The sequence below is a fragment of the Cornus florida genome, unplaced genomic scaffold (assembly GCF_030987335.1).
Source record: "Cornus florida cultivar Cherokee Brave unplaced genomic scaffold, ASM3098733v1 CherokeeBrave_3.0.0_Hap2_Chr05, whole genome shotgun sequence".
Lineage (NCBI taxonomy): Eukaryota > Viridiplantae > Streptophyta > Magnoliopsida > Cornales > Cornaceae > Cornus > Cornus florida.
In genome coordinates, this window is record NW_026775575.1 from 22,812,765 (window position 1) to 22,840,461 (window position 27,697).

Consider the following 27,697-nt stretch of genomic DNA (forward strand, 5'->3'; position numbering starts at 1 on the left):
AAACAGACAACACCACAAAATGTAGGTACAATTCTTTAAAAAGTGAAGAAGATGAATTGCTGGAATGACACCAACCCAAAATAAACAAATTAAATAAATAACAAAATAAAGAAGCATAGGGTAAGCAAAAGTTGAGTGAACCTAAATACAAGTGGTCGTTTGTTGTAACGTTTGTGTTTAGTATTTACTACTTCTATACACAAAATGTGACTTGTTCTTCTCTGTATCTGATTGTAATTGTCTATAACTACAGAAAATCTGGCTAACACCTCTATAGAACAAATAAAACATCACTTAAAAGGTATTGGGCAATGAAATATCCCCCTCAAAATAGAGAAGAAAGAAGTAGAAACGGGACAATGTACAAAGCAGAGGGTGTTGAGAGCATTTCAAAGCTAACCCTTCCCGATTCATGCAATGTGCGTCGTGTCCACTTTGCAAGGTGTATCCGGAGGTTGGAAGCGTGTCAAATTTAACCTATCCTGACTTCTGCAAGTTTTAACTTGTCCGCTTTGCAAGGCGAATCTGGGGGTTGGAAGCATGCCAAAGTTAACCTCTCCCAACTCCTGAAAGGTATAACTTGTCAGCTTTCGCAAGGCGTATCTGAAACTGAGCCCACTCACTTCTGCACCTCTCCCTCACCTGTGAGTGAAGAAGGAAGTAAATCAAATCTAATTATCCGAATCTTTTACTCATCTATTAAAAATAATAAATAGAATATAAATAACTACTACGTAGTATAATTTTTCATATGTGAAGGGAGAAATTTTCTATTACTTCTTCCATCTTAATTTAATAGAAAGCAGCCCAGGGCAACACTGAAAGTATGGGTTTCATGCTAATTGGAGAGAAAGGTTGAAAACCATTTTAAAGCAATCAAAGTATATTAAAATTAAATGTAAACATGTATTACCCCTTCCCACGGAGTTTTCCCATTCTCATATGTGCCCTGAAATGTTGCAGAAAAATTCAGAAAAATAAGAATCCAAATTTAGAAAGCAGATTCAATTTAACAAAATAAGACCAAAATATTAAGAAAACATAAATGAAACAAGGGACAAAGAAGAGTAAGAACCTAGAGTTGTGAGATGGAAAAAAGGAAAAAAGAAGAAAGAACAAAAAGTAACATGATGAATAATGTTTGACCCAAAAGAAGTTCCCATCTTATATCATGTTTTCTTCAAATAAGCAGTGTTCACAGCTAAAACCCTATTCTCAACTTTCTTTGATGAAAAAAAAGGAAAAAGTAAACTTTGTTCAATAAAACTCTCAAAAACAAACACAATAACATTGCACATCAACTTCATGACCTGCCACTATGACTGGATAGACCTATGTCACCACTACACAAACCAGAAGTAGAAAAAAAATAGTTCCTTCCACATTCCAAGTAAAATTCTAAAAAATGATTGTACAAGATTTTTGTAACTGACAGAGTGACAGGTGCTGATAATTTTTATTGCCCAAGACATAAGCCCCTGCCTGCATGTTCCGAACTAACCACAAATAAATAAAACAGGTTCACAAAACAATATTTCTATTATCTGACGTCCAACAGTTGACATCATAAATTTAACAAATCCATTTTGACGATATCATGTCTTATTTTCTACAAACACTCCCATTGAATCTGCGGACAGTGCTGCGTCAACAGTCCTCTCCAAAGCTTCCAATACAAGGTAAATATCCAAACTCCATTTACAAAAGTCAAAATTTCTAAATTTCAAATAATTAAATGGATTTTCATAATCATTCTTTCTAAATCTAATCCTTAGTTCTTCAGCTTCCGGAGAACAACTTCCAAATCCAAGTGTTTACGAGAAACTACCTAGGCCCTCACACCCCAAGAGAAAAAAAGATAAATAAATTCCTTAAACATTCCAAGAACTAATTACCAACAAAGTGTTGCTTCCCCACAATGGAATTATCTCCCTAATTTCTGAGGGAACAAATTACCAACAAAGAACTAAGGTAAGACATATTTCAAACATCTATGCACCATGATTTTCATGTAGACTGTAGTAACACACTGCCGTAACACATTTTAAAGTCAAAACATCAACCAATATATCGATAAACAGCACGAGAGAGAGAGAGAGAGAGAGAGAGAGAGAGATTTGAACTTTATTTGAGGCATAATGTACTTATTTATCAAAAAGAAAAATTGAGGCATAATGTACTCAGTCAAAATTGAAAAAATAATTGATCAAAATATGCTGCATGCAACTGGAATTTTGTTAATACATCAAGCACTTGACAAAGATACAGAAAAAGATATTAATTGGTCATAAGTTAATGATGACACACCTGATTCCCGAGAGAAGGAATTACTTGATGAACAACCCACTGTGAATCAACCACACCAATTTTTTCATGTGCAGGCTGCAGAGAGAAAAAGAGAAAAAGAGACGAAAAAAAAAAAAAAAGAGAAAAAGAGTGATTATAAAAACTGCTAAAGAAAGGTGTTATGCTAATCTAAAAAATGCAGAGCTGTTAATTATTACGGATATAGGGCAGTGGAAACCTCCTTGGCATATTGACATATATATATTTTATGCCGTGTAACAAAGCCAAAGAGATCCCAGAAAGTATATATAAATTAGTTCTTGTTACAAATAATTTTTGAAAAACCAAGCTAATATCTATTGTGCTCTCAATTATGAAAATTCCTTTTCTTTTTTTTTGATAAAAGTCTCAATTATGAAAATTCTTACTTCCTAATGAAAATGAAGAAAATGAATTCCTTTTGAATGGCCCAAAATGGCAAGACAAATATCTTTGTTAAAAGGTAAACACAACCAGACTATTAAAATCATTTGAACATATTTTTCCTAAACATATCCTTCTTCAGGTTTACGCATTCATATACCGTAAATGAGGAAGCTATGATGGATGATAGGAGTAACTAGAGGAGATAAGATCAATAATGAATGAGTGAGGGGAAAACTACGAACATCGCCTATTAGTAATAAATTCAAAAGTAAAATTACGTGGTATGGCCATCTACAACATAGACCCAAAGATGCCCAGTTAGAAGAGGATGAGTTGTGTGACTAGAAGGTAAGCACTAGAGAAGCCAACCCCCTCCATATGGAATAATGGCAAGGATGATGATGATGATCCTTCTTCAGATCCATTGGTTACACAGGTGGTGGCTAACAAAAACATATACAATATATATATATATATATATATATATATATATATGGGGTAAAATGTCTCTCACCATTTCAAGGTACCATCAAAAGCCACATACATAGAAACACAATACCATATATAAATAGTGTAGATAGTTTTGTATTTTGGATTTTGTAAATAGTTTGACATTATAGTATTGCCGTGGGCGTCTTTTGTTCTTTGGGAGCGCTCCCTTCTTGAGCGCCTTTAATGAAAATTTTACTAATAATATATATATATATATATATATATATATATATACATATATGATATATCCAAGCATATGCGTGTACGTCTTTACGTTTATAAATATTTATGTTTCCTATAGAATTTCATAGAGGCAGGTTGTTTGGGTTGTAAACCTGTAGTAAATCAGAAAAGCATATGTACAAACTACAAAATGTTATCATAAGCCTAGGTTTAATGGAATAACATGTTATATCTTCCCCCCATCCCACCCCAAAATTTCCCTATGATATACCCAAGCATTCATATGCATGTATGTCTTTATATGTATAAATATTTACGTTTTCTATAAAATTTTATTTAGTTTTTGGGTTATAAACCTGTAGTATGGGCGGGATTGTATATCAGTGGACTGTCTTTTGGATTTTGTTGATAGCTTGAAACTTTAGTGTTGTCTTGGATGGCAGTTGTTTGGTTTGGGAGCGCTGCCCATTTCAGCGTATTTATAAAATCTTTTCATTATCTATCAAAAATAAATAAATAAACCTGTAGTAAATCAGAAAAAGCAGCCGATTGCCTTAAGCCTAGGTTATATGAAAAAATATGTTACATGTCCCCCCAGGTTGTTTGGGTTACAAACCTGTAGTAATCAGAAGAGCACCCCAATGTCTTGTAGTTTTAGAAACATGATATCATAAGCCCAGGTTCCATGGAAAAATATGTTACATCTCCCATCCCCCCATTTTTTATAATTTATACCTTCCCAATTTTTATCATTTCTCTCTTCCAAGAGAGCTTTTGAACTTCAAACAACCCATCAAACAACTTAAATTTACAGATGCTACAAAATAGTCATAGCTAAACTTAGACTACTAACACTGCCTAAAATTTCATTTTCATACCATATATATATATATATGAAAATAAGGAAACAGCCTCTCCACATAAGGAGGCAAGGCTGCGTACATCTTACCCTCCCTAGACCCTGCAATGGCTGGGCCTCGTGCACTAGGTTTGCCCTTTATATATATATATTCAATAAAACCCATTAACCATATATCAGTAGACTTTTTACTGCTAAAAGTGCCTGAGATTTAATATGAGATTTAATATACAAGCTACCACCTATCAAACACTTTTAAATCTTCAACAAAATATATTTAAAAAAATAACACGTCGTTTTTATTGAATTCTATAGTTTAAAGTTGTGTATCTGTTTGTTTTGGTCAAGTTCTGTAATACTGAATTTTTTTTTTTTTTGGTAAGTTGTAATACTGAAAGACTTTCACAATAGCAAAGACCGATTCCATAACATAATCCCAGTTTCACCCTGCAATTGTGACACCAAACTCGCTAACATATGCAGGCTCCATCATCATAATCAACAACAATAATAATAAAAACCATTTACCTCTACGCATCTTCTGAGGGCAAAATCAATTCCCCAACCATGCACCAAATCATTCTACAAGCATATCATAAAAACACAAAGATTAGGGTGCTAGAATTGGGAAAAACTATCAAATGAGATGAATGTCTGCAACAACAGCTGATCATAAGAGAGCACTTGAAATTAAAAGATGCTAAAATTGAAACACACTCAAATGAGAAGTCCGTAACAACAGCTGATCACAAGAGAGCACTTAGTATTAAAAGGTTCAAGATATTACAAAACATTAATATATATGATTAAGATACACAATCAAGAATACAACATTACCTGAATCATATGCCACACACAACGCCAAGCTTCCCGAGAAAAGACAGGAGCCATTATCTCTACAAATCTGAGTAATTGCAGAAAAAAAGAAACCGAAGTTATCAGGAAGTGTGAAATGCACCCCAATCGTAGATGCAATCAGAATTTTGAGATGGATACACAAGACATCACTTAAATTGTTGATCAATAAATATTTCTAGTTTTTGAAAACTTTGCTAGCCAAAAAATACATTTCTCATTTAGTAATCACATAAAATCACTTATATTTAGCAAAGGGAAACGGGGAAAAAAAAAAAAAAAAAAAAAACACAAACACACACATTTGCTCAACACACCACACACACCCCTCCCTTTTCTTTTTTCCTTCTCTTTAAACAGATGCCAAAAATTCTGTCAATAACATTTAGGAATGATAATGACAAGAATCACATGGGAACACTATGGCCATTACATCTCCCAAGTTTGTTAAGCAAAGTAATTGTTTTAATGATAATGGTAAGAAAATGATATTTTGGTTTATTTCTACTGAAACTAATTGTTCAGTAAGTGATGCAACAGCAGGAGCATCTAATAAAAACAAAACTACTATAAATAGATAAAGGGCCAGAGGGTAAACATGGTGATAAACCTTTTTCAGGGTGCAGCCATAACACAAGGAAAAGACCCACACGACCTTGGATCCTCTTCTAAAGAGCTCTTTTTTATTAATTTGAGTATATTTTTGGAAATTTTCTGAGAGTTCCCTACTTGTACATCCTTTCAAAATCAAAAAATACCATGACACAAACAGCTATTTCAACAAAGTTCTGCTTCTTCCACCAAAACCAAAGTAATCTCATCCAATAGCAATCACATAAAAAGAAGTGAAATCAGCAAAAGCAGAAAAACAATTTATCAAAACATAGGCTTGACCAATGGTAACTTTGACTATTTGTAATTCCAGAGGTTACATGAGATTTAATTAAAAATATTGCATCACAACGGTATATTTAAATTACCACAAGACCCTTGGCCTAGGTGGTATGACCTCCACCTCCCCAAAGGGAAGGTTTGAGGACTCAAGCCCCAAGTGGGGGGCAAAATGGGTGTGTGCATTGCTTACTCACTAAAAAAGAGGGAAAAAAAAAAAAGTTTATTTTCAAGAATTTATAATTGTATATAAGAGATATTATTGCATGATCAGAAAGTCTGCCTTAAAACATATTCCTACCTAAATGCAAAAGATTTTTGTAAAGGTCATAATGAATCTAAGAATGATAGCAGGTGGGTCGTTGCACCAGCCAGGCTGCGGGTTTAAATGGAAATAAAATGTTCAAAGAGAGCCGAACTAACATTTGAACTTATTAAACAAGTTCTAATGCGTGTGTGTGCGTGTGTGTGTGTGAGAGAGAGAGAGAGAGTACGCAGCACATGGAGGCAAATGCGGGTCATTGCACCAGCCAGGCTGCTCTTCTGTATCTCTGTTGCAAAACCAGACATTCAAACATCAAATTGTGCACAGAAAACAATAGCATTGTGTGTGTGTGGAGAGAGAGAGAGAGAGAGAAAGAGAGAGTTAAAATAGAGCCTACTTGTGAACTTCTCTGTCATCTCTCTTCTTTGTCATTTCCCATGTTAATGATTCGTTTGGCTCTAGACCTGGTTGAGAAATTTCCAACCCATGTTTCTTCACTAGTTGAATATATCTGGTGGATTAAACCCAAAATATATATATATTATTAAAATTTAACCAGCAACCATGATTGATAAAATACAAAAGAAGAATAAATACAAAAATAATAAAAATAATAAAAAAAAATACTTCTCAGCATTGAAGTGTTCAACTCCAAGATCTTCATCCCAAATGAAAATGTAATCATAAGCAGCTATGATATCGGGATGCAAAAACCTCTTTGCATACCACCTGCAGAAGATAGGAAGTTATGGAAATAAAAATCAAATGCAAACTTATTGCACCAGCAGGAAAATACATGGCAGCTAAGCATCGCTATAAATCTAACAGAGGATGCACAAGTTATTGAAAAACTTCTTTATTTTGTTCTTTCATTTTCCTTTTTTCTAGCAAAAGAGCCTAATTACATCTCTGTTTTTGAGTGCTCATACAGAAGGTGATAGAGCAGTAGAACCCCAAAACTATGTGAACACAAATGAATCTTACCATTTTGTTTGTTTGCTTGCACTGATGTGGACCGCAGTCTTTGACCACTCAAATTGATCCCATTCACTTGCCTTACCATCATAGTGGAAAAGCAAAATTTGGAAATCCTCAGAAAACTACAAAAAGTGTTTAAGATTATAAAAGTTGGTATTCCTGCAATATCAAAAAAAAGTTATAACTGATGGGATGTCAACTCTTATAACCTTTTTAACTGCTGCATCAATATTACCCTTCTGAGCCAGACCTACTGTGAAGGTTACCAAGTACTTTGGCTTCTTTTCGAAATCCTGAAAGTTCAAAATATTTTTTATTAGGCAAAACCTAGAAAGCTAACCCCCATGCCAAATAAATGGAAGTCTCACAGTAGGAGACAGTATAATTCTAAATTTAATTCTATTTTTCTTATATGGTGGTGCTGGATCCCTGTTGCACTCACCATTTTCTGCATGCTCAAAATGAATGGAGCAATATATTTTCTGACTGAGAATGAGCTTGTCACCTACAATAGTAAACCAATAAATCCACAATCCTGCCTACCAATCCTAAACCATCCACAAATGCATGCATGAAGAAAACAATGAAACCCAACAATAGAACTCAGCGCAAATTAGTCTGAAAAAATCTAAGGCAACCAAATGAAACTAATAACTTTAACCTCCTCAACAAAAACAACTAATTTTTGAAAAATATTTGGGCCAAAAATAGTTAGATACATATGTCATTGCCTTTAGAAATGTAATGACTACTATTATTTACTGATAAAACAGTGAGTCTACTGTAGTGGGATTCTTAAGTGATAATACAACTATCAAATTGATCGTATTTGACTAACAGTTAACAAGAGTTGGTAATTTATTAAGAGTCTCAACTTGTTCCAACCATCCATTGATGGTAAATAACTGCAAGTTCCAGCACCACCACCACGGTTAATTTTTGTAGAACCATTTCAAAAACATACCTCACTTGGTTCACCCCATAATCTTCGCAAATAAAAATCAGACTCGGAGACTACAATTCCTGGAGGTAATGTCTCTGCACCGTGAGGATTCATTGGAACGTATATCTGGGAGAAGAAACAACCATAAACAAATTATGAATTCAAATTAAAATTGAACATGAACTCTTGGGGTGCTGAAAAAAGTAAATTTCTGCAATGCAATCATAACTAGCAACTAAGAATAGATGCAAAAAATCAGTTGATCAAATATCTCCAATCCCAATGTCATGGAGTACTGACGCAAATTATAGAAAATTAATTACTGTCTAATCCAACATACTCATGGAAACTATCGCCTGTGGTTAAGGCGGTATCAGAGGATGGTTTGTCAGAGGAGATTGAGAAGGCTTCTGGTCGGTCTGGGTGCTTTGGGATGTCATAAAGGGATGTGACGAAATCTGTTTCGACTGGGTTTTTGACCGAGGTGATGACTTGAACAGCATGGGGGACTTGGCTCTTTCTCGGACTTCTCTTGTTCTGCTGTGTCTTCTTCTTCTGGCAGGGTTATGGGGAGAGTGCCAGAGGCTCAGAACCGAAGGGAAAAGGGTTCTGTTTTATGCAGGTCTGCTGGGAAGACTGCGATGAGTTCTCAGACTGATGGTGCGGCTGGTTGCACCGAAAAAATGACAGTTTGTGTTGGCAGTGATGTTCGAATCACCCTTAGTGATGAGTCTGCAGCTTTGTTGGTACAAGAACTGAAAAGGCATAGATTTTTTACCGATGCTATGCTAAGCAATGCCCAGAACACTCAGTCTGATAGGTCGGATGGTGGGTGGGATAGCTCTATTGACTGGCCGTCTTGTGATGAGGCTGAGAAGGGGCTGGATTGTGGTGAGGGAAGTACATTGAGGGATCAGAGGGATGGGTTTCTTAATTTAATGTTGTGGAAGGGGGAGGGTCATCCAAACTTGGGTGCGATTGATCCCCTGGCTGTGGTGTGACCGGAAGGAATGGGGACGGGTACTACGGGGAGGGAAAGGTTGACTTAGGCAAGGGGTGGGTGAAGGAGAATATCGGTGCGACAAGTGGGTTGTTGGGTGTCTCTTTTGAGGGTAACAGAGAGAAAGCTTTGTCGATTCACCATGCGATGGCGGAGGGGAGAGATGGGGAGTTGAAGAAGAAGCCTAAAAAGAGGGGTAGGAGAAAGAAGAACCCTCCCTCTTGGAGAAGGGAGACGGAGGTGAGAAATCTCATCTCTTATGTCAATTATGAGGGGAAGGACGGGTAGGTGAGGTAGAGGGGTAGAGGGAGTTGTAAGGGGGAGGGGAATGACATTGTTTCCGCATGAAGCTCCGAATTATATATTGGAATGTCCACGGTCTTAATGATCCAGACAAGAGGACGGTGATGAAGTTGGCGGTGAGGAAGCAGGGGGCTCATGTGGTCTGTTTGGAAGAATCAAAGGTTGCTTCGATGATGGTTAGTCGTCTTTGGGGAGGGAGGTTCATTGGGTGGGAGGCTTTGGATGCTTTGGGGTCTTCCGGGGTCATCCTCATCATGTGGAATAGGAGATGGGTGTCGAGGTGGACATTTGGAAACGGAGGTTCTCTATTTCATGTGCCTTCATGATGGAGGAGGATGGCTTTAGATGGGCCTTCTCCGGGGTTTAAGGGCCCGTGGATGATGGAGAGATACATTTGCTTTGGGAGCAACTTAGTCTAGGGAGGGGGATGTGGTCCCTTCCTTGGTGTATGGGTGGGGACTTCAATGTGGTTAGATCCCCTACAGAAAGATCCACAAGTGGGCAGTGGTCTTTGGCTATGATGCAACTTTCACAGTTTATTGATGGTCATCATCTTAGTGACTTACCGTAGGAGGGGGCGGCCTTCACTTGGTCTAGCAGTACGGAGGGAGTCCCCCCCTCCCCCGGCTGGACAAATTCTTGATTTCTGGGGACTAGGAGGAGAGAAGCCCGGAAGTTGTTCAGGCGGCTTTGGCTAGGGTGACCTCTGATCATATTCCGCTTCTTCCGGATTGTGGTGGTTTGAGATCTAGGAGCACTCCTTTAAGAGTCGAGAATATGTGGCTTAGAGCAGAGGATTTCCAAGGGAGAGTTCGGTCGTGGTGGGAGAGGCCACGGTGATAGGTACCTCGAGTTTTGGTTTGGCTGGGAAGCTTTGGTTCTTAAAGGCTGATCTTAAAAGATGGAATAAAGAGTTGTTTGGGAACTTGTGGTGGAGGAAGAACAGGCCTTTCTGAAATTGCTGAGATTGATCGGTTGGAGGGGATGGGCGGTATTGTAAAGGCTCAGAGACTTCGGAGAGTAGATTGCTAGGCAGAGATTGCTGAGATCGTTGAGATCACTATTTTCGAGGAGATTTTGTGGCGGTAGAAATCTCAAGCTTTATGACTTAAAGAGGGTGACCGCAATACAAGGTTCTTCTATAAGCTTACAAATGCCTACAGGAGGGGCAATCATATTGGGCAGATCCGTGTTGATAGGGTGGAGTCGTCTTGGGAGGAGGAGGTGTGTAGGGGGATTATCTCCTACTACCCAAAGGCTCTACACTGAGTCTTACAGTTGGAGTCCCCGGCTTGACGATCTTTATTTTTATTCGATTTCAACGATGGAAAGGGATGGCTTGAGATTCCTTTCTCCGAGGAGGAAGTGCTGAAGACGCTAAAGAGTTGTAATGGTAATAAAGCTCCGGATCCGGATAGTTTCACTATTAGGTTTTTGTTGGAGAGCTAAGATGTGATTAGGGGTGAGGTGATGGGCACCTTCCATGATTTCCATTCTTGTGGGTGGTTCGAGAAGTTGTTAAATACATTTGTTATTGCCCTCATCCCTAAGAAGGGTGGAGCGTCCGATGTTAAGGACTTTAGACCTATGAGTTTAAAGGGGCTTATTTATAAGCTTATAGCTAAAGTCTTTGCTATTAGATTGAGGGATGTCATGACTCTTGGATGGAGTCGTTTCAGAGTCCCAGAACTCTTTAATTGGCAATCGGCAATTCTGCATTCTGCTCTTATTGCCCGCGAGTGTGTGGATTCCAGGATGAATAGTGGTGTCCATGGACTATAAACTTGATATCGAGAAAACTTATGATGATGTTAGTTGGAGCATCCTGCTGTATTTATTGGAGAGGTTGGGCTTCGGGGAGAGATGGAGGAGATGGAATAAGGTGTGTTTCATCCGTCATATTTTCCATTCTAGTCAACGGGTCCCCATTGGGATTTTTTGGTAGTAAACTGGGCTTGAGACGGGGATCCTCTTTATCAATTAATGTTCATCATTGTTATGGAGACTCTTAGTAGACTAATGAGGAGGGCAGTGGGCTTCATCAGGGGATTCAAGGTGGGTAGAGATGTAGCCCATCAAATGGATATCTCTCACTTGCTGTTTGCGGATGATATCTTGGTCTTATGTGATGCAAATGCAACCCAGAATGTGGGAAACTATGTTACATGGATTCGGGTACGGGTATTGGACTCGGGTATGTATCCATGCGTCGGACGTGTCAAATCTCCAAACAGAAGGATACACGGACACGGCTAAATATGCATTTTATTAATTATTTTATTTTATTTTCTAGAGTAAAGTAATGTTTTATCGAATATAATGTTCAATATACGCATTTAACTCATTTTAAAGTAATAATATAATGAAATTAAATGATTAGATATGCTCTTTAAGTACATGTCCAGCCAAAAGTGCCAGACCCATATCCCATACCCATGTCCGAGAGATATGTGTCCGACACGGGTACTTCACTACTTTTGAAGAGTCCATGTAACAAAGGTGGGAAATAGTGCGCTTGTCCCTATGGGGGAGGTCCAGGATATTGCTTCTTTTGTTGTGATCCATGGGTTTGGGGTTAGCTCTTTTCCAATTTCTTATCTAGGTCTGCCTTTAGGTGCTCCATCGAGGAGGGTGGGTGATGGAGAACGAGTTATGATTTTTATGAATGAACCGCATAAAAATTGGGGATTTGATATAATTAGGTTTATTTTGATTGTTTTTGGTTATTTTTGGTAAGGGTTGAATTTTAAGGTTATTTGGAAATTGGACGATGTTTATGGACTTCTAGCTCTTTTAAATAGACAGGATCCTTAGGACCTTTTCTCTGGCTTTGGCCCTTGTATAGTTTCCAGTATGCATTCCCCTTTTGAAGGCTTTCTAATATACTCTTTCTTATCAGGAGAGAAAAAAGAGAGGGAGGAGGGAGAGAGAAACTGAACTCTCGAATAAAATTGCCGTCATCTCTAAATTTCTTTAGTTTCCAAAATATGGATATAAGCAGAGGAGTTTATGTAGCTGCAATGTTCCATTATTAGAAAAAAAAATTGTCGACGAAGTTTAAGGAATCCATTCTTTCTAACTTTTAAATATAAATTCAATAATCAAAGCCTCATTTGCTGTCACAGGAGAGCCAGAGGATGAGGCAGACAGTAACATCATAAGTGGAAGTGCTCCTATTAGAAAACATCATCTCCCTTAAGCCTAATAAGCCCTGGTAACCCACCACAAATAACAACCAACATTTAGCATGTGTTACTTATCATTGACAACACGACACCATTTTATTGCTCATAAAATGCAAATGCAGAATCCAATATTATATGAAACTAAAAAATCACAACCAATCTATCATTTGCTAGGAAAGAAAGATCCAAATTATCTAAAACCCTAACATAATGAACCAAAAGACTAAGACAAAAGGGTCAAGACAGTCACGTTTTAAGGATTCTGAGAGTGTGTGTGTGTGTGTGTGTGTGTGTGTGTGTGTGTGTAGAGAGAGAGAGATCTTAAATCCTCTAGAAGAATACCATGGGTGTATGAAAAAAAAAAAAAAATTAAAACATGAAAAGCCATCTTTTCTTTTAGTAAAAAATTAAAGCATTAATGTCGATAAAGATATCTTAAATCCTATAGAAGTTGGGACTATATCTACCTTAATGAGGCAAGAGTAGGAAGTTGGATAAGGGGCTACACCTTTTTTTAATATCATATGATTCATTTGTGCAATCATATTATATAAAAAAATAAATAAATATATAAAAACCATAGCCACCATCAGCAAGAATCTTTTTTGATTTGGTCACCATTTTGAGCTTAGGTAATCACTATCAAATTGATATAATGTTAATTATAGATAATCAATGGTCGGTCTTTTTTTTCATTTTTTTGATAAGTAAGAACATATTAGAACACGTTCAAAAGGGGAATGCATCCCAATAACTACACAAAGGCCGATGCCAACGAAAAGGGCAAAGGAACCCAAAAAATCAACAAACTCCTCTATAGATTTACAATTTCTCCCCATCCCCAAACTAGAAAGAGAACTAATAATAAGATATTTCAAAGCAAATGGAAGATTCCTCCCCGTCCAAAGATCTTCTATTCCACTCCTTCCAAACGCACCACCAAACACAAAAGGGTGTCGCCCTCTAAAAATCACAGGCGTGACTCCCACAAAACAGTCTCTCCAGGTGTCAATCAAGCCCCTCGATGATCTTCATACAATAAGTGTGAAAGATATAAAATTATATACAATGACATCTTCTTTTTTGATAAGTAAATAATTCAATAAAAAAGCGTTCAAAAGGGGAACGCGTCCCTAACAAAACTATGTACAATGACATCTTCATAAACAATTGCTCCTACGTAGCTCCTAAACATACAATTGTCAAGTAAATCAAATGTATGTCATGGTATCCAAGGCACTTGTACTACACATTCCAAATTATTTTCTTTTCTTTTTCTTTTTTTTATTTTTAGGTTAAACTAATTCCAATTTGTCAAAGTTCCAAGTTTGGTGCAACTGATTTAATTAAATGGTCAACTTTTTAAAAGTCACTAAAAGTTTCTCAGATTTGATACCTTTTTGATAAATAAGATAACGCGACACACACACATACAAACAAAAAAGCAACAAAGGGATAAGCATATAAACTAAAACTGAATTGTCAAATAAAAAGAAAGATCTACATAAGAATCATGTGACTTTAATGAAGAACTATAAAAATATTTCCCATAATGTATTCAACCCCAATATAGTAATATTCACTTCTTTTGATTGAAACTCTTTTATGTGATTTTACCCAATAGATATAATTTAGATAAACAAATAAAATCACAATTTTATATTAAAAATCAGTTTAATTGATAAATTCAGATTGTTTTCTTATTCAATAACAGTTTATTATATTTTGCTCAGCAAGTAACTCATCGCAAAAGAAGACAAGTAAAAAACAGACGTAAAGTATCATCTGTCATTGTAATGATGGATAACTTTTTAAATGCAGGGAATACAACTTTAGAAGAATAAGTGTCAAAAGAAAAGTACCTTTGGTGTTGTAGAACTGTCCCTCATTGAACTATGATGGTTGTCATTGAAGGCTACATCAAGAGATGATATAAGGCTTGAAGATAAGTTTATCTGCAATATTTCACAATGAATCAAATGAATGATATGTATCTTATGCAACACATGATCATTTAGAAATCATGCTAACATACCTTATTTAAATGAACATACGGAAATGAAACACCAACAAAATATCCAAAGACCATTCCGATAAAAGTGGTGACAATAAGTCTGACACTGCCATTTGATCTTTTAAAAACTCCTCTGAAAACCACCAAGAAAACAGATTGAACGGTTAATCCACATTTTGGTACTCAAGCAACTCTCACGAATTCACTAGAATGTAAAAAAGGAGTCTATACATAAACTTGCGGTGTGAGGTCCCCATCTTGGTAAAGTCACTCAACTCAAAAGGTCATGCGCTGGGCAAAACCAATTCTTTGAGCGACTTTGATGCGCTTACATCATTCTCCAGCTTAGGTAAAGTGAATGTGACGATCCCAAAAAGTACAGCTCCTGTTAAATGCACAATTAAAATTTCATCTGTAATAAAAAAACAAATCATAAGACAATTCGGTCTGATCACATTAGGTGGTCATTAAATATGATATTCATAGTTTAAAACCTTTAGATTTACATAATTCCGACCCTCATAAATAAGTGATAAATTAGTATTAAGTGGCTGAAAATATGGATTTACAGAACCTATGATGCAGGGATGCCGGTAAGGATATAGATAAGAGATATAAGTACGATGATACAACAATATATATACATGACAATACATGTATTTTATAAGCCGTATGTACAATTGTACAAATGTTAAAATATATGTATATATGTATGAATCCAATATGATTTATGTTCGTCATGTGATATGCATATATCATGACCAATGAAGCACGGTCATGGATGTCAATACAATAATATGTATGAATGTGTTTATGTGGATATGCAAAAATATATATATAAAAATTCATATATATAAGTATATAAATATTTTAAAAAATACTATTTTTGGCATGTTATATAACTATATAAACATAGTGCTTATATAGATCTATTAATATTTAGTATTTCTACCTACATTATAATTACATGAAAAAACTAGTAATTACAATCGCACACATTGACTCTAGACTAAATTAGACATGATAAATTCTCACTAATTTCCTTTTCTTTTAAAAAGTTCTAATGTTGAAATTCTTGTTACGCTTTTCCTAAAAATTATAGTATGATACATGCTAGAAATGCTGCAGTTTCATGGTCAAGTATCGGACATACATCACACGGTAACTTGAGATGTATCAATTACATTTTTTAAATTAAAAAATAAAAAATATATATATGTTCAAGAAGTATCAAACATATGTCCGCCAGTATTCAAGGAGTATCATGATCCGATACAAATACGAGCCCTCATAAAATTATGCATGCTTCGTAGATTATGATTAACATTCCCAAATGACAAACAAGTAATACAAATATTCAATATTTTAAAAGTATAATAGTAAATATCACATGAAACAGCTGAGGATTTTGTTAATTATTACGTGGACGTGGACGTGGACGTGGACTTTGAACTATAGTAGACACTACATATAATTATCCTATATCAATTCTTCTTCTATATGAAGTCCAAGTAATTGAGAAAAAAAATAATAATAAGCTTTCCCTTACAATTATACTACTCCCTCTGTCCCATATTAGTTGTCCCTTTAGGCAGGAGAACTTTCTAAAAGAACATGCAATTATTGCACTGTCACCTTTTAAAATTACCAAGTTGTCCTTTCAAGTTTAAATATGTATATTACTAAGTTGAGAGATTTTTTTAAAATATATAGGGTAATCATGGAAAGAAACAATTTATTTTGCCGTGACTTTTCAAAGGGGACATCTAATTTGGGACAAACCTAAAAGGAAAGATGGATTACTAATATGTGGGACAAAGGGAGTATATGATATACACTAAAAATGATATATTTTAATATTCAAGACAAAGGTACGACTCCCTTACAAAAATTTGGGATACTTCATATTACAAAACAACTTAAGTGAACATATATGATCTTTTTAGTTATAAGTTCTCTCTTCCTTTAATCTTTGGCTTCCCAAAAAAGTGAGATAATGCACCCACAACATCATAGATGCATGAAAAAGGAAGGGGGGGAAATGAAAGCCGACAGCCAATAAGTTTCTGCAAATGGGGAAAAGAAAAACAAAAAACAAAAAAAGGTTTTTATGTTGCTGTAATCCAAACTAAATCAGTTAAATTCTTGATCTGTGTTGGGAGTGACAAATACCACAAACAGATAACATATAAACTTCTTAATATATATATATATATATATATGAGGTAACAAGTCAGATGATCACAATATAGTAGAATGGTGATTAAACTATACTGTGAATCATTATGAAAATGAAGCCCGAAGAAACCAGAAATGGCGAAAATTGTAATGCTAATGAAACTCAAGCTTTACAAAATTTGGACCACCGGGCAATTAATCTGGTTGGTACAACCTTTCCTCCTACAAAGGGGAGGTGAGGGGTTCAAGTCTCATAGTGGGCAATTGTGGGGATGAGTATTTACCAAAAAAAAATTGGACTGAAATTAACAGAAGAAGAAGAAGATTTTTCGCTGTTTTATGGATTTTATTATGAAGTTACAGTAACTTTATGCCAACGCTCATCCACTGGTAAAAAAAAAAAAATTTCTTTTTTTTTTTTTCAGGGTAAGTAAAGTATCATTACTCATAAAGTACTGTAGTTTATTAAGATATATATATATATATATATAAAGCCCCTCTGGCAAGAATAAAGCAAATACACAATGATGTATACCAACATATCTCTATTCTTCTATTCTTGAAAAATCACATGACATAACATCATATACTCCACAATGTAAAGAAAGAAACGTCATACAGACCATGTGCTTGATTTGAGCACACATAATAATTAACAAAGAATAAAAATAAAAGTAAGTGAAGCTATTCTCATCATGTCTTTCCTCAATAGGAAGAGATTTCAACAAATTAAATTCTCAGAGTTGCAGTTCATCAGCTTTTGCAGAGCCCTAAAAACCTCATCTCTAATTAGTCCAGGCCCCCTATGATAAACTCTTTCATCACTTCCACTTATTGAAGGCTCTTTCACTATATGCTTCAAATGATACTATGGGTGCGTTCACTAACCAGAAATCACATGACTTAACAAAGCTATTTCCTTTGTTTTCTCACTGTAGTGGCCTAAACATTTTCATCACTGTAGCAGGCCACTTTTTGGAAATGACTTGTTTGCTTGGTTTTTTTTTTATAAAGGGCAAAGTTAAATGTATAAATAATATAAGAATATGTACATGCTGAATTTTTTCGAGAAGATATAAATCCAATAGAAGTTTTTTCAAGAAGATAAAAATCCAATAGAATTTTTTTTGTCTCATCTTAACTGAATTGAACTAATAAACAGTTGAAATTAAGAATAAAATCAAAGACTTCAAAAAATGATTAAAAAAAACAAAGTAATGTGCCAACCATATCAATGTATAGTAAATCAATTTTAATTCCCAAAAATGAAAAGCATGAAATAATATTTTAATTCTCATTGATAACAATATTTTATCAAAAATTGAATGGATCGTCAAAAGCTTCTAAAATCGAAATATTAATTTATACTAGGATTTTTTTGTTAATATCAATTTAGTAAACTTGAAATAGGTAGAAAAGTGGATTAGGAAACTCTAAATGGGTAGAAAAATGGTTTTGCTGGATTAGGAAGGTAGAAAGGTAGATTTGTAATATCACCGTTGGATTTAATCCAATGGTAGATGTGTAGAAAATTTCTTGCTTCACGGTGAGCAAGAGATCACTATTCTATAGTTACTCAAAACCACTTGCATTTTATTTGATGAATATGAAAATGAGAAAGTCAGACTTGAAGAAGGAGTTCGTGATTCAATCACAAATTATGACTTTAAATTCAATATATTTTATGTTCATGTAAATGGTATTCTTAGAATGTGTTACTTTAAATTTGATGTTGTATCAAAAAAAAAAAAAAAAATTGATGTTGTATTTTTTTTCTTGAATGTATTTCATATATCTACTCCAAATTCTTTTTTTTTTTTTTTTTTTATAGGTAAATAAGGGAATTTCATTAAAATAAAAGCGCTCTATAAAAGGTGAGCGAACCCTTAACAAGTAAAAAAGAAATATCTACTCCAAATTCTGCAAATTAAGTAAACCATGTACTGTTAGGATTTGCAGGTAAGTTTTTAATAGATAAATCCAAAATATAATAGGAAACAACAAATGTTTAATAAATGTTATACTAAACGGTGTTTTCAGTTTTTGATTTCAAAATTGTGACAACAAAATGATTTTAATAAACACCATTTCTGTTTTTTATTGTCACTCATAAAAAACAAAATTATATTTCTATTTCTTGCCGAAGCAAAAATAGAAAATGTTTCACGTTAGTGAACACAGCCTAATGTCATGTTCCGATTCCTAACGACGCCATGAGCATAGAAGACACGCATGCTGGTTGGCTAAGAACATTCATGGACTGGGAATAGTTCCAGGGAAGGGGCGTGCAGGACCACAAGATAGTACCTCTTCAGAGTTCAGGCAGGTCGACTCGGTTCAGTTCGAGGTGCTTGTCGCTAGTCATGGATTTGACTATGAAGAAGGGAGTTGGCCATCCCTGTACAAACTGGTCGGGAGCTGGAGCCGTTCCCCTGATGAGACCAAGGCAGGTCGAAATCAGTCAGCATGTATCCTTGAGAGGGCAGGTCGTAGTGGCTGACCAGGGTGCTTGCGTGAGCTGAAGCAACGCCTTGATGCCGCACGGGCCGTGCCGCTGCGCCAAATCTCTAGGTCCGTGACAAATGGTATCAGAGCAGGACTTGGGACAAAGCACAAAGGGGTGCCCCCTTGTCGATTCGAGGGTCTTGAGAATGAAGTGGGTGCACTAAAGCATCGATGGGCAATCAATGTTGTTGGAGAAGAGCCTCCATCTCCCCAGGAAGACGCGTCCTTTGAAGCTGGAGGGCCGGGTGCATCGGATGACCGAAGGGCCGCGCACACCAAAGTTCTTGCAAGTTCAAGAGGCATGCAAACCGTTGTGAAGGGCGGGTATCAAGTCAGCCGGAGGGCCCTTGTTTGCTCGGGGTGTCGCAGAGGCGGCATAACGTGGGTTGCGTCCCGAAGAAGTGGGCGCCCTTTAGCCCGAAACCCTATCATTAGGCGATTGCAGCCAGGGGTTTTACAAGGAAGCGATGGTGGGCAGGCGAGCATACCACTTGGAGGAGAGAGACTTTGGAATGTTGGACGCAGTGGAGTAAGCGCCGCACTGCGACGAGGGCGTCGCAGGATTTGGGTGGGGGAGAATGTCACGTTCCGATTCCTAACGACGCCATGAGCATAGAAGACACGCATGCTGGTTGGCTAAGAACATTCATTGACTGGGAATGGTTCCAGGGAAGGGGCGTGCAAGACCACAAGATGGTACATCTTCAAAGTTCAGGCAGATCGACTCGGTTCAGTTCGAGGTGCTTGTCGCTAGTCATGGACTTGACTATGAAGAAGGGAGTTGGCCATCCCTGCACAAACTGGTCGGGAGCTGGAGCCGTTCCCCTGATGAGACCAAGGCAGGTCGAAACCAGTCAGCATGTATCCTTGAGAGGGCAGGTCGCGGTGGCTGACCAGGGTGCTTGCGTGAGCTGAAGCAACGCCTTGGTGCCGCACAGGCCGTGCCGCTGCGCCAAATCTCTAGGTCCGTGACACTAAGCTCAGGTAATCCCAATTTCTATTTCTTGTTTCTAGTTTCCAAAAAGCCAAAGACAGAAATAGGTAAGATAAACATATTTGGTAACATTATTTTTATTTTTTTAATTTGCGAACGTGTTCCTCTAAAGCCCAATTTTTAGGAACAAAAAAAAGTTGTTTCCACTTGTTTCTAACCAAATCACGGGAAACATATTCCCAACTTATAACGAGACCCCGATCAGAAGCAATCTTTCAATCACTCACGCTTCTTCATCATTCACGCTCTCTTCTGGTTTACGTAGCTAGGACCAATCGTTCGTCTCTCTTCTTGTTCACGCTAATTGCGAGTTCGTCTCTCTTCTTGTTCACGCTTAGTTGCGCGTTTGTCTCTCTCACCCTTAATGTCTTCAATGTTTTTTATTCTCTATTTTTCATTGAGATTGAAACCCTATAGATTGGGCCAAATCAAAACCCTAGAGAAAACTTCTTGGGCTAATTAAATATATACATATATATAACTAACAGTAATTGATATATATTTTTCTTGGGTCATTAAGAATTAAGATTCTTGCCAAACATCTTTATTTTCGTGCACTTGGAAAGTAAAGATGTCTTCCTGGTTTTACCCCATTCTCTCATTTGGGAGCCACTCTTGGGTCCATGTCTAGAAGATAGGAATTGAATGATAATATATGTCAAGACACAGAAAGGTCGTCAACGTGATGCATATAACATATGTGGGTGAAGAGTTAGTCTTGACCCAACCCATATTGTTTACTTTAGACCACAAACTCATCTGGAATTGAATTTCTTTCAAAAAGCTAAATGAGCATTACCAAACATGATTCTTGTTTCTTGTTTACAAAATTTAAGGAACAAATGAAGATTCTGGTTTTAGCAGAAATGGCTAGAAACAGAAACGCTTGGAAATAGAAATAGGAAATGAGGAACACATAAACGTTACCAAATGAGCCCTAATTTTTATTTTTATTTTGGATAAGTAAACTTAGAATACTCATAAAGTACTGTAGTCACATATATATATATATAGATATCTATACCAACATATCTCTAGTCTTCTATTCTCAAAAATCACATGGCATTACATCATATAGTCCACAACGTTAAGAAAGAAACATCATAGCAGACCATGTGCTTGATTTGAGCATAATAAAGCATAACAACTAACAAAGAATAGAAATAAAAGTAAACGAAGCTATTCTCATCATGTTTTTCCTCAACAGAAAGAGCTTTAAACAAATTAAACTCCTCTGAGTTGCAGCTCATCAGCTTTTGCAGAGCCCTAAAGACCTCATCTCTAATTAGTCCAGGCCCCCTAAGATAAGCTCTTTCATCAACTCCACTTATTGAAGATTCTTTCACCATATGCTTCAGATGATACTAAGCACCAGTAATCCCTATATGATACAAAAAATAATAACTTCCCTTTCTTCCTCTCATGTTTCTATACTCTCTATTATTATTTTCAAAAAGTAAATTAGAAAAAAAAAAAATCAGTCACAAACATTGCAATGAGATCAAAGAATTAAATGAATAGACAAAAATTTAAATAACTATCTAACTAAAAATTCTTAAAGGCGACCTTGCTATCTTCTTAATACATGACATTCCACAAAATCTAGAACAATAAAATGAGAAGAAGGAAGATCTTTTAGTCTTACCTAGTCGGAAAATACAATCCAATCAGATTATTGTTAGTTCACCTAAACAAAACTTCTATAAGTTTTTTCCCAAGAATTATCAATGCTGCATCTGAGATGGGTATCAAAAAAAATAAAATAAAATAAGCTTACTAAAATATAAAAAGCCAACAGAAACCTATTTATAAAAAGAAACAAATAAAGGGTTAATTTCACTAATATCCCCTTAGGTTTGGCCATTTTTCACCCTCAAACATCTTTGGAAAATAACTATCACTTAGGTCCATTTTACCTTTTCCGTTACAGTTTCCGTTAATAGCATAGGAAAATACAACTTTGCCCCCTATTTTTTAATCTCAATTTATTCCAAAATATCATCTTACTCAAATGACTCTTATACCCCTCATTATCATACCCACCTATCACCACTACTCCGCCCATACACACCCTTTCTTTCTCTCTCCTCTAATACATTATTGGCTGCATCTCGATTTTCAGATCAACACCCTCTCTTCTCTACAGATCAACACCGCCATGTCTCTACAGATCAACGCCGCCGTGAAACCCTTAGATCCATAGTTCCAGAGTCCATCCGCATACATCACCAATCAAACCCATATGCCTTCCATCCAACTTCGTATCGATGAAGGCCATTTCAGGCCTTTTCAGAGACGTTTCTTCATCGATTAAGCCTATTTCAACCTTAATAAGGAAGGTTTGATATTGTGAACAGAGGCAAGGAAGGTGCTGTCAACAGAGGCTAGGACGTTGTTTGTGTTTGCATGTTATTGTTATAGTCTTTGCATCATTGGCAACCCACTTCACCACATTCCTCTTCCTCTGCCCGTTGGGCATTTGCCAGCTCCTCTGCACTTCCTCTTTCTACCTCAAAAACCCATCTCTCTACAGATGAATGTAAGGCGAATTGACCCTTGTTTGTAGGGGTGGCAATTCGTATTCGTGGGTCATGTTCGTGTCGTGTCGATGTAAGGATATTATACTAAATAGGTAAACCCAAACCCAATCCATTTAATAATCGTGTCAAGAATCTCAACACTAACCTAGCCCGTTTATTAAACAGGTAATCGTGTTAACCCGTTTAATGACCTGTTTATTAAAACGAGACATTTAATATTATCAAATACTAAATAATAGAAAAAAATTATCATAATTAACCCAAATATTCAAAATAAAAAGAAAAATCATAAGGCATAGATAAGGTTTATGTTGAAATGACTTAACTATCCATAGTAATTGGGTTTAAACTGGTAACATATTACATGATTCATATTCATGATTATAACATGTTGAGTTAAATAGGTCATAAACGGGTTACACGGGTTGAACCCCTCAATCCTAACCCGACAAGGTTAAGTAAACGGGTTAATCGTGTCGACCCTTTTATGACCCAAACCCGTTTATGCCAAACCCAAACCCTTTTAACTCGTGTCGTGTCATAATTTGCCACCCCTACTTGTTTGTGCCACTTGTTTATATCTGTCAATTAGGCCATCAGCCTTTTTCGCGAGTTTTTGCTGGATTAGGGTTTTTTTTTTTTTTTCCTAGTTTATTAGGGTTAATTAACCCTAATTAGGTTATTTAATGGGTTAATTGATCTGGATTTTTTTTCCTGGATTAGGGTTAATTAATCATAATTTTCAATCTGTTAACCGGATTTTTTTTCCTGGATTAAGATGCTTTCAGATTTATATGTAATGACTTTATTGGGATATTTTTTCACATTTATGGGCTTTAGCAATTGCAGGCTTAAAAATAAATTTGTAATTACATGTTAAAAATATTATTACAATTCACTTGCATTTTTACACTTCAAATCAGCAATTACAAAGGAATTACCAATTACACAGCAACATTTTTACTCTTCAATTACGCTAATGAGGCTACTTTCCTTAATTAATTCTAATGGAACAATAAGGGAAAATAATGTCAAATTCCAAAAAAAAAAAAAATTAAGGGTAAAAGTGTCAGTTTAATAATTAAACTACACTTTATTTAGTCAAATCGAAGTCAAAGGGTAAATATGTCTCTTTATATGAAAAAAGTTGTCTAACACCTCTAAAAAGTAGCGGTTGGGGTGTGAGTGAAAAACGGAGCAAAAGTTTGTAATGCAAGTGATAGTTATTTTCAAAAAATGTTTGAGGGTGATATTTGGCCCAACCTGAGGGGGTGTCGTTGAAATTATCCCATAAATAAAAGCCAACAGAAACCTGCACTATATGTAAAGTAGGTACCAAACAAATACCCATGAAAGATGAGTAATATGTGAAATGCGCATCAACTGAGCTAGGTACATTCGCTAAAACTATATCAATACTGAGCCAGGATTATTCTTTATCCTCCCAACCATACGACATGTATGTGCATGGCAAGTAGAACCCCACATCAAGCTTTGTGTTTATTTGCTTACCACAACGAGTGACAGATTTGTCATCATCAATGTCACAGTCAGTTATCAATCAATATAAAGCAAAATAAATGGAAAACGATGATAAATGCATTGAATGAACTTCATCAAAAATAGACCACTGCATGAAACCCGGATCATGGCTAGATTGTGTGTAAAAATACTAGAGTTGATACATACATAGAAAGCAGTGACAGTCCAGCAGAGGTGACCTCACAAGCTTGGTCTGAACCGTGATGTTTCCAAGGATATACTTGCTTTTGAATGAAAACCCCAGCACCTGATATCACATAAACATATTTATTACAGAATAAAATTATTACATATACACACACGTATATAAGAATGAAATAGTCAGAAGGAGCTTAAGCATTTAAGTAACGTGAACAAATGAATCGCTAAAGCATAAGGTATAATAAGTAGTATAGTGGAAAAATCAGTAAAAGAAAAATAAGATGCAGTGAACAAGTGATGATACAACAGAAAGAGTGAACCCAAGGACCCAAATACCCAATACAGTTTATTACAATCTTAATTACCAATAAGAAAAAAAAAAAAAAAAATACCCAATACTGAAATTCATTCTTTAACTAACAAAAGAATGTATGCACATTACCAGAATAGCTATCTAATTAAATCAAAAATAGTTTCGCTGTCCGTGCTGATGCAGAGCATATCTAAAAGATCTTTTCCAAGTGTAGAGCATATTTACCTGACTAGTGACTAAGAAGCTAACTTTCATGAAATTACTCAAATGACTATGAATTTCATGAATGCTCCAACAATTTAAGTTGTTTGTGTTCATATATATATGGGTTAATTGCAAAAAAAACAACCCTAGCCCCCCTGAAATAATATTTGCCCTCCTGAATTAAAATCTTGCAAACAATGCCAGCTATGTAACTTCCATCACTCTGCCATTAAGTTTATAGTTAAATTACATTTAACCCATGAATATATTATTCGAGAATTTAATAACATATTACTATATCAATGTTTTGGAGTTCGGACAACGTCATTCATAGCTATGGCTTTACTACCAACATAGTTACATTGTTGTTTCTCACCCTATCTCTCCCTCATGCTCGTGCCTCCCTTTCTGCTGTCCTGTTGGCTGCCTCTCTCTCCCACCGCTGGCCTAATTTCAAGTGTAGAGACTAGATATTCTATAAAACAAATGTCTTTGTACAGCCAATAAGAAATTGACCTCTCATTAAACTAATATCTTAAAATGACACTCTTTAAAACAAATCAAATACCTTGAGGCAGTACCGCAAGAGAACTATTCAAATCCAACCAATTCCCCTAAAAGGATAACAAACTCATAGCCAAATCAAGCCTAAATAAAGCTTTCATCAGTTTGAATATTAATGAGGAACAAGAAGAAAGAAAATAAGTTGTGCCTGATTCTACTCTAGAATGTGAGGTGAGGTACCACTACCTTCATTCCCATCACCCTTCTTACTCTCTCTCTCTCTCTCTGTATACACGTGTGTATCATCAAGACATGAATCAGTTATCCTATCATCTTTACTTTATATATTGGATTTATTAACAAGAAAAAATTAAGATAATTATACTCATTCAGTGAACATAAGAAATTGAAGATGAACTGAATAAAAGATTCAATACAGAGCACCACAGGAAACTCAATCCACGTAAATACATTTATATACGAGACATGAAACAAAATTCATAGTTTCAGATAACGAAAGCACAGGATTTATGTTTTTGTTCATAAGGTGTGCCCTCCAAGTCCACCGCGGAGAAAACCCAAACGATGAAATTGAAGCCAGATAGACCCAAAAGATGTTCACCTGAGAGACCTCTTCGATCACCGACGAGAAAGAGAGACCACAACCCAGTAATTGAAGGTTCTTCGATCACCCAAGTCCACAGCGGAGGGAGTTCTTCAATCAACCAAGGCCTCTTTGATCTCCAATGGAGGCCGTTGGGGAGAGAGAACAGACCGACAGAGATGAGATAGCCGTTGCGTGAGAAATAGATATGAGAAGCAAGTTGCGGGAGGGAGAGAGAGAGAGAGACGTTGCCGGAGAGAAAGACGCTGCTGCCTTTCAGGGCTTAGTTAGACGTTGCGTGTGAGAGAGCAAGGGGGACAGAGAGAGGGAGAGAGATGGGGGTATGTTGCAACTCGCAATAACAGTTATAGTTTAAGGGTGTGACATGCTGTATATTCAGTTGGGAAAATTGCGAATATTTTATATTAGAGAGAGGTTTTTGCAAATAAAACTATATACACATATACATATATATATATTGATATACTACGTATTATACAGAAATATATATATAGATATACTACGTATTATACAGATATATAGAGAGAGAGAGAAGGAGAAGGAGCTTGGATTGAACAGGTGCAGAAAGTCGTACACAAGCATGAGTATACAAATCAAATCAACAAAGTGTTTACACTTTATACTCAAATTGAAATTCATTTCGGAGAAAACCTCAATGTAAAATTTGTTTATTATACATATGTATATATATATATATATATTCGCGCAGGTAGGAGAGAGTGGGGTGTGTACAATAGAGATCTGTAGCTGAAATTTTGGGGCAAACTCGTGAGGTCAGTGGGCCAAATTAGGGTTAAGGTTCGAATTTCGATTAAACACAGTAAACGTATGGTTAGAGGAAGATAGATTTAGAGAGAGAAAGAGAGAGAGTCATACCTACAGAGAGACTGTTGCAGCTGAGAGGTTACAAATTGAATCCTCGTCTTCAAAGCTCGAAGCGTTTCATAGAACTGAGAGAGAGAGGAGAGACAAACGGAGAGAGCATCAATTTGTGGTTTTGTTTATGTTTTATCAAAAACAAGAAGAAAAAAAGAATAAGCATCTTTTTTTATGAAAATGCTCTCATGACGGCATTTTTGTTTGGTGTGTGGTATGGAGAGTGAAACATTGGTGCATATTTTGTGTAAGTGCTCAATTTGCATTGTGGATTTGCCCAATTGAAATCCATCTGCTTGGGTTTCTTGATGATCTCAACTTTGTTTTGAATTGGAAGAGACTTCAGGTTGTGGTCAATATTGTGGTTTTGAAGCTTATCTACGTTGGCAGCTATGGAGGACCAGAAAATGACTTATGTTTTTAATGGATGGAGATGGAAAGCTAAGATGTGTGTAGAGCCAAGTCAAGGCCATGCTTGGATTGCATTTCATAGAACAGCTCTCAAGAACAGTTCTGGAGAACAATTTTCAGAGAGCGATTTTTAGTTTTTTCAGATTGCAAACTTGGTTAAGAGAATTTACAAAACAGTTTTTGA

General features: G+C 36.1%; 1 protein-coding gene across 5 annotated transcripts; it reads right to left on the minus strand.

Moving 5' to 3' along the window:
- Positions 1–56: 56 nt before the first annotated feature.
- On the minus strand, positions 57–27,632 carry LOC132306192 (uncharacterized). Of its 5 annotated transcripts, none has more exons than XM_059803502.1 (17): positions 27,103–27,632; positions 24,587–24,686; positions 14,912–15,092; positions 14,702–14,813; positions 14,529–14,621; positions 8,200–8,304; positions 7,678–7,740; positions 7,445–7,528; positions 7,242–7,357; positions 6,885–6,986; positions 6,655–6,768; positions 6,487–6,543; positions 5,084–5,150; positions 4,775–4,828; positions 2,308–2,382; positions 914–949; positions 57–642 (listed from the first exon to the last, which is right to left on the minus strand). In XM_059803502.1, the coding sequence occupies exons 3-17, from the start codon at positions 14,935–14,937 to the stop codon at positions 550–552; spliced, it is 1,197 nt and encodes a 398-aa protein (XP_059659485.1). In that variant the 5' UTR covers positions 14,938–15,092; positions 24,587–24,686; positions 27,103–27,632; the 3' UTR covers positions 57–549. The 5 variants fall into 5 exon arrangements, with proteins under 5 accessions (XP_059659485.1, XP_059659483.1, XP_059659486.1 ...); XM_059803500.1 differs by having other exon boundaries at positions 14,912–15,065; positions 27,103–27,631; XM_059803503.1 differs by lacking the exon at positions 27,103–27,632 and adding an exon at positions 26,224–26,645.
- Between the last annotated feature and the right edge of the window lie 65 nt (positions 27,633–27,697).

Coding starts and splice junctions, on each gene's coding strand:
- LOC132306192 (XM_059803502.1), bottom strand. CDS start 14,937: ATGGGGACCTCACACCGCAAGTTTAT. Junction 6,987..7,241: donor GCAAGCAAACAAACAAAATG/GTAAGATTCATT, acceptor TATCTTCTGCAG/GTGGTATGCAAAGAGGTTTT. Junction 643..913: donor GGAAAACTCCGTGGGAAGGG/GTAATACATGTT, acceptor CTTCACTCACAG/GTGAGGGAGAGGTGCAGAAG.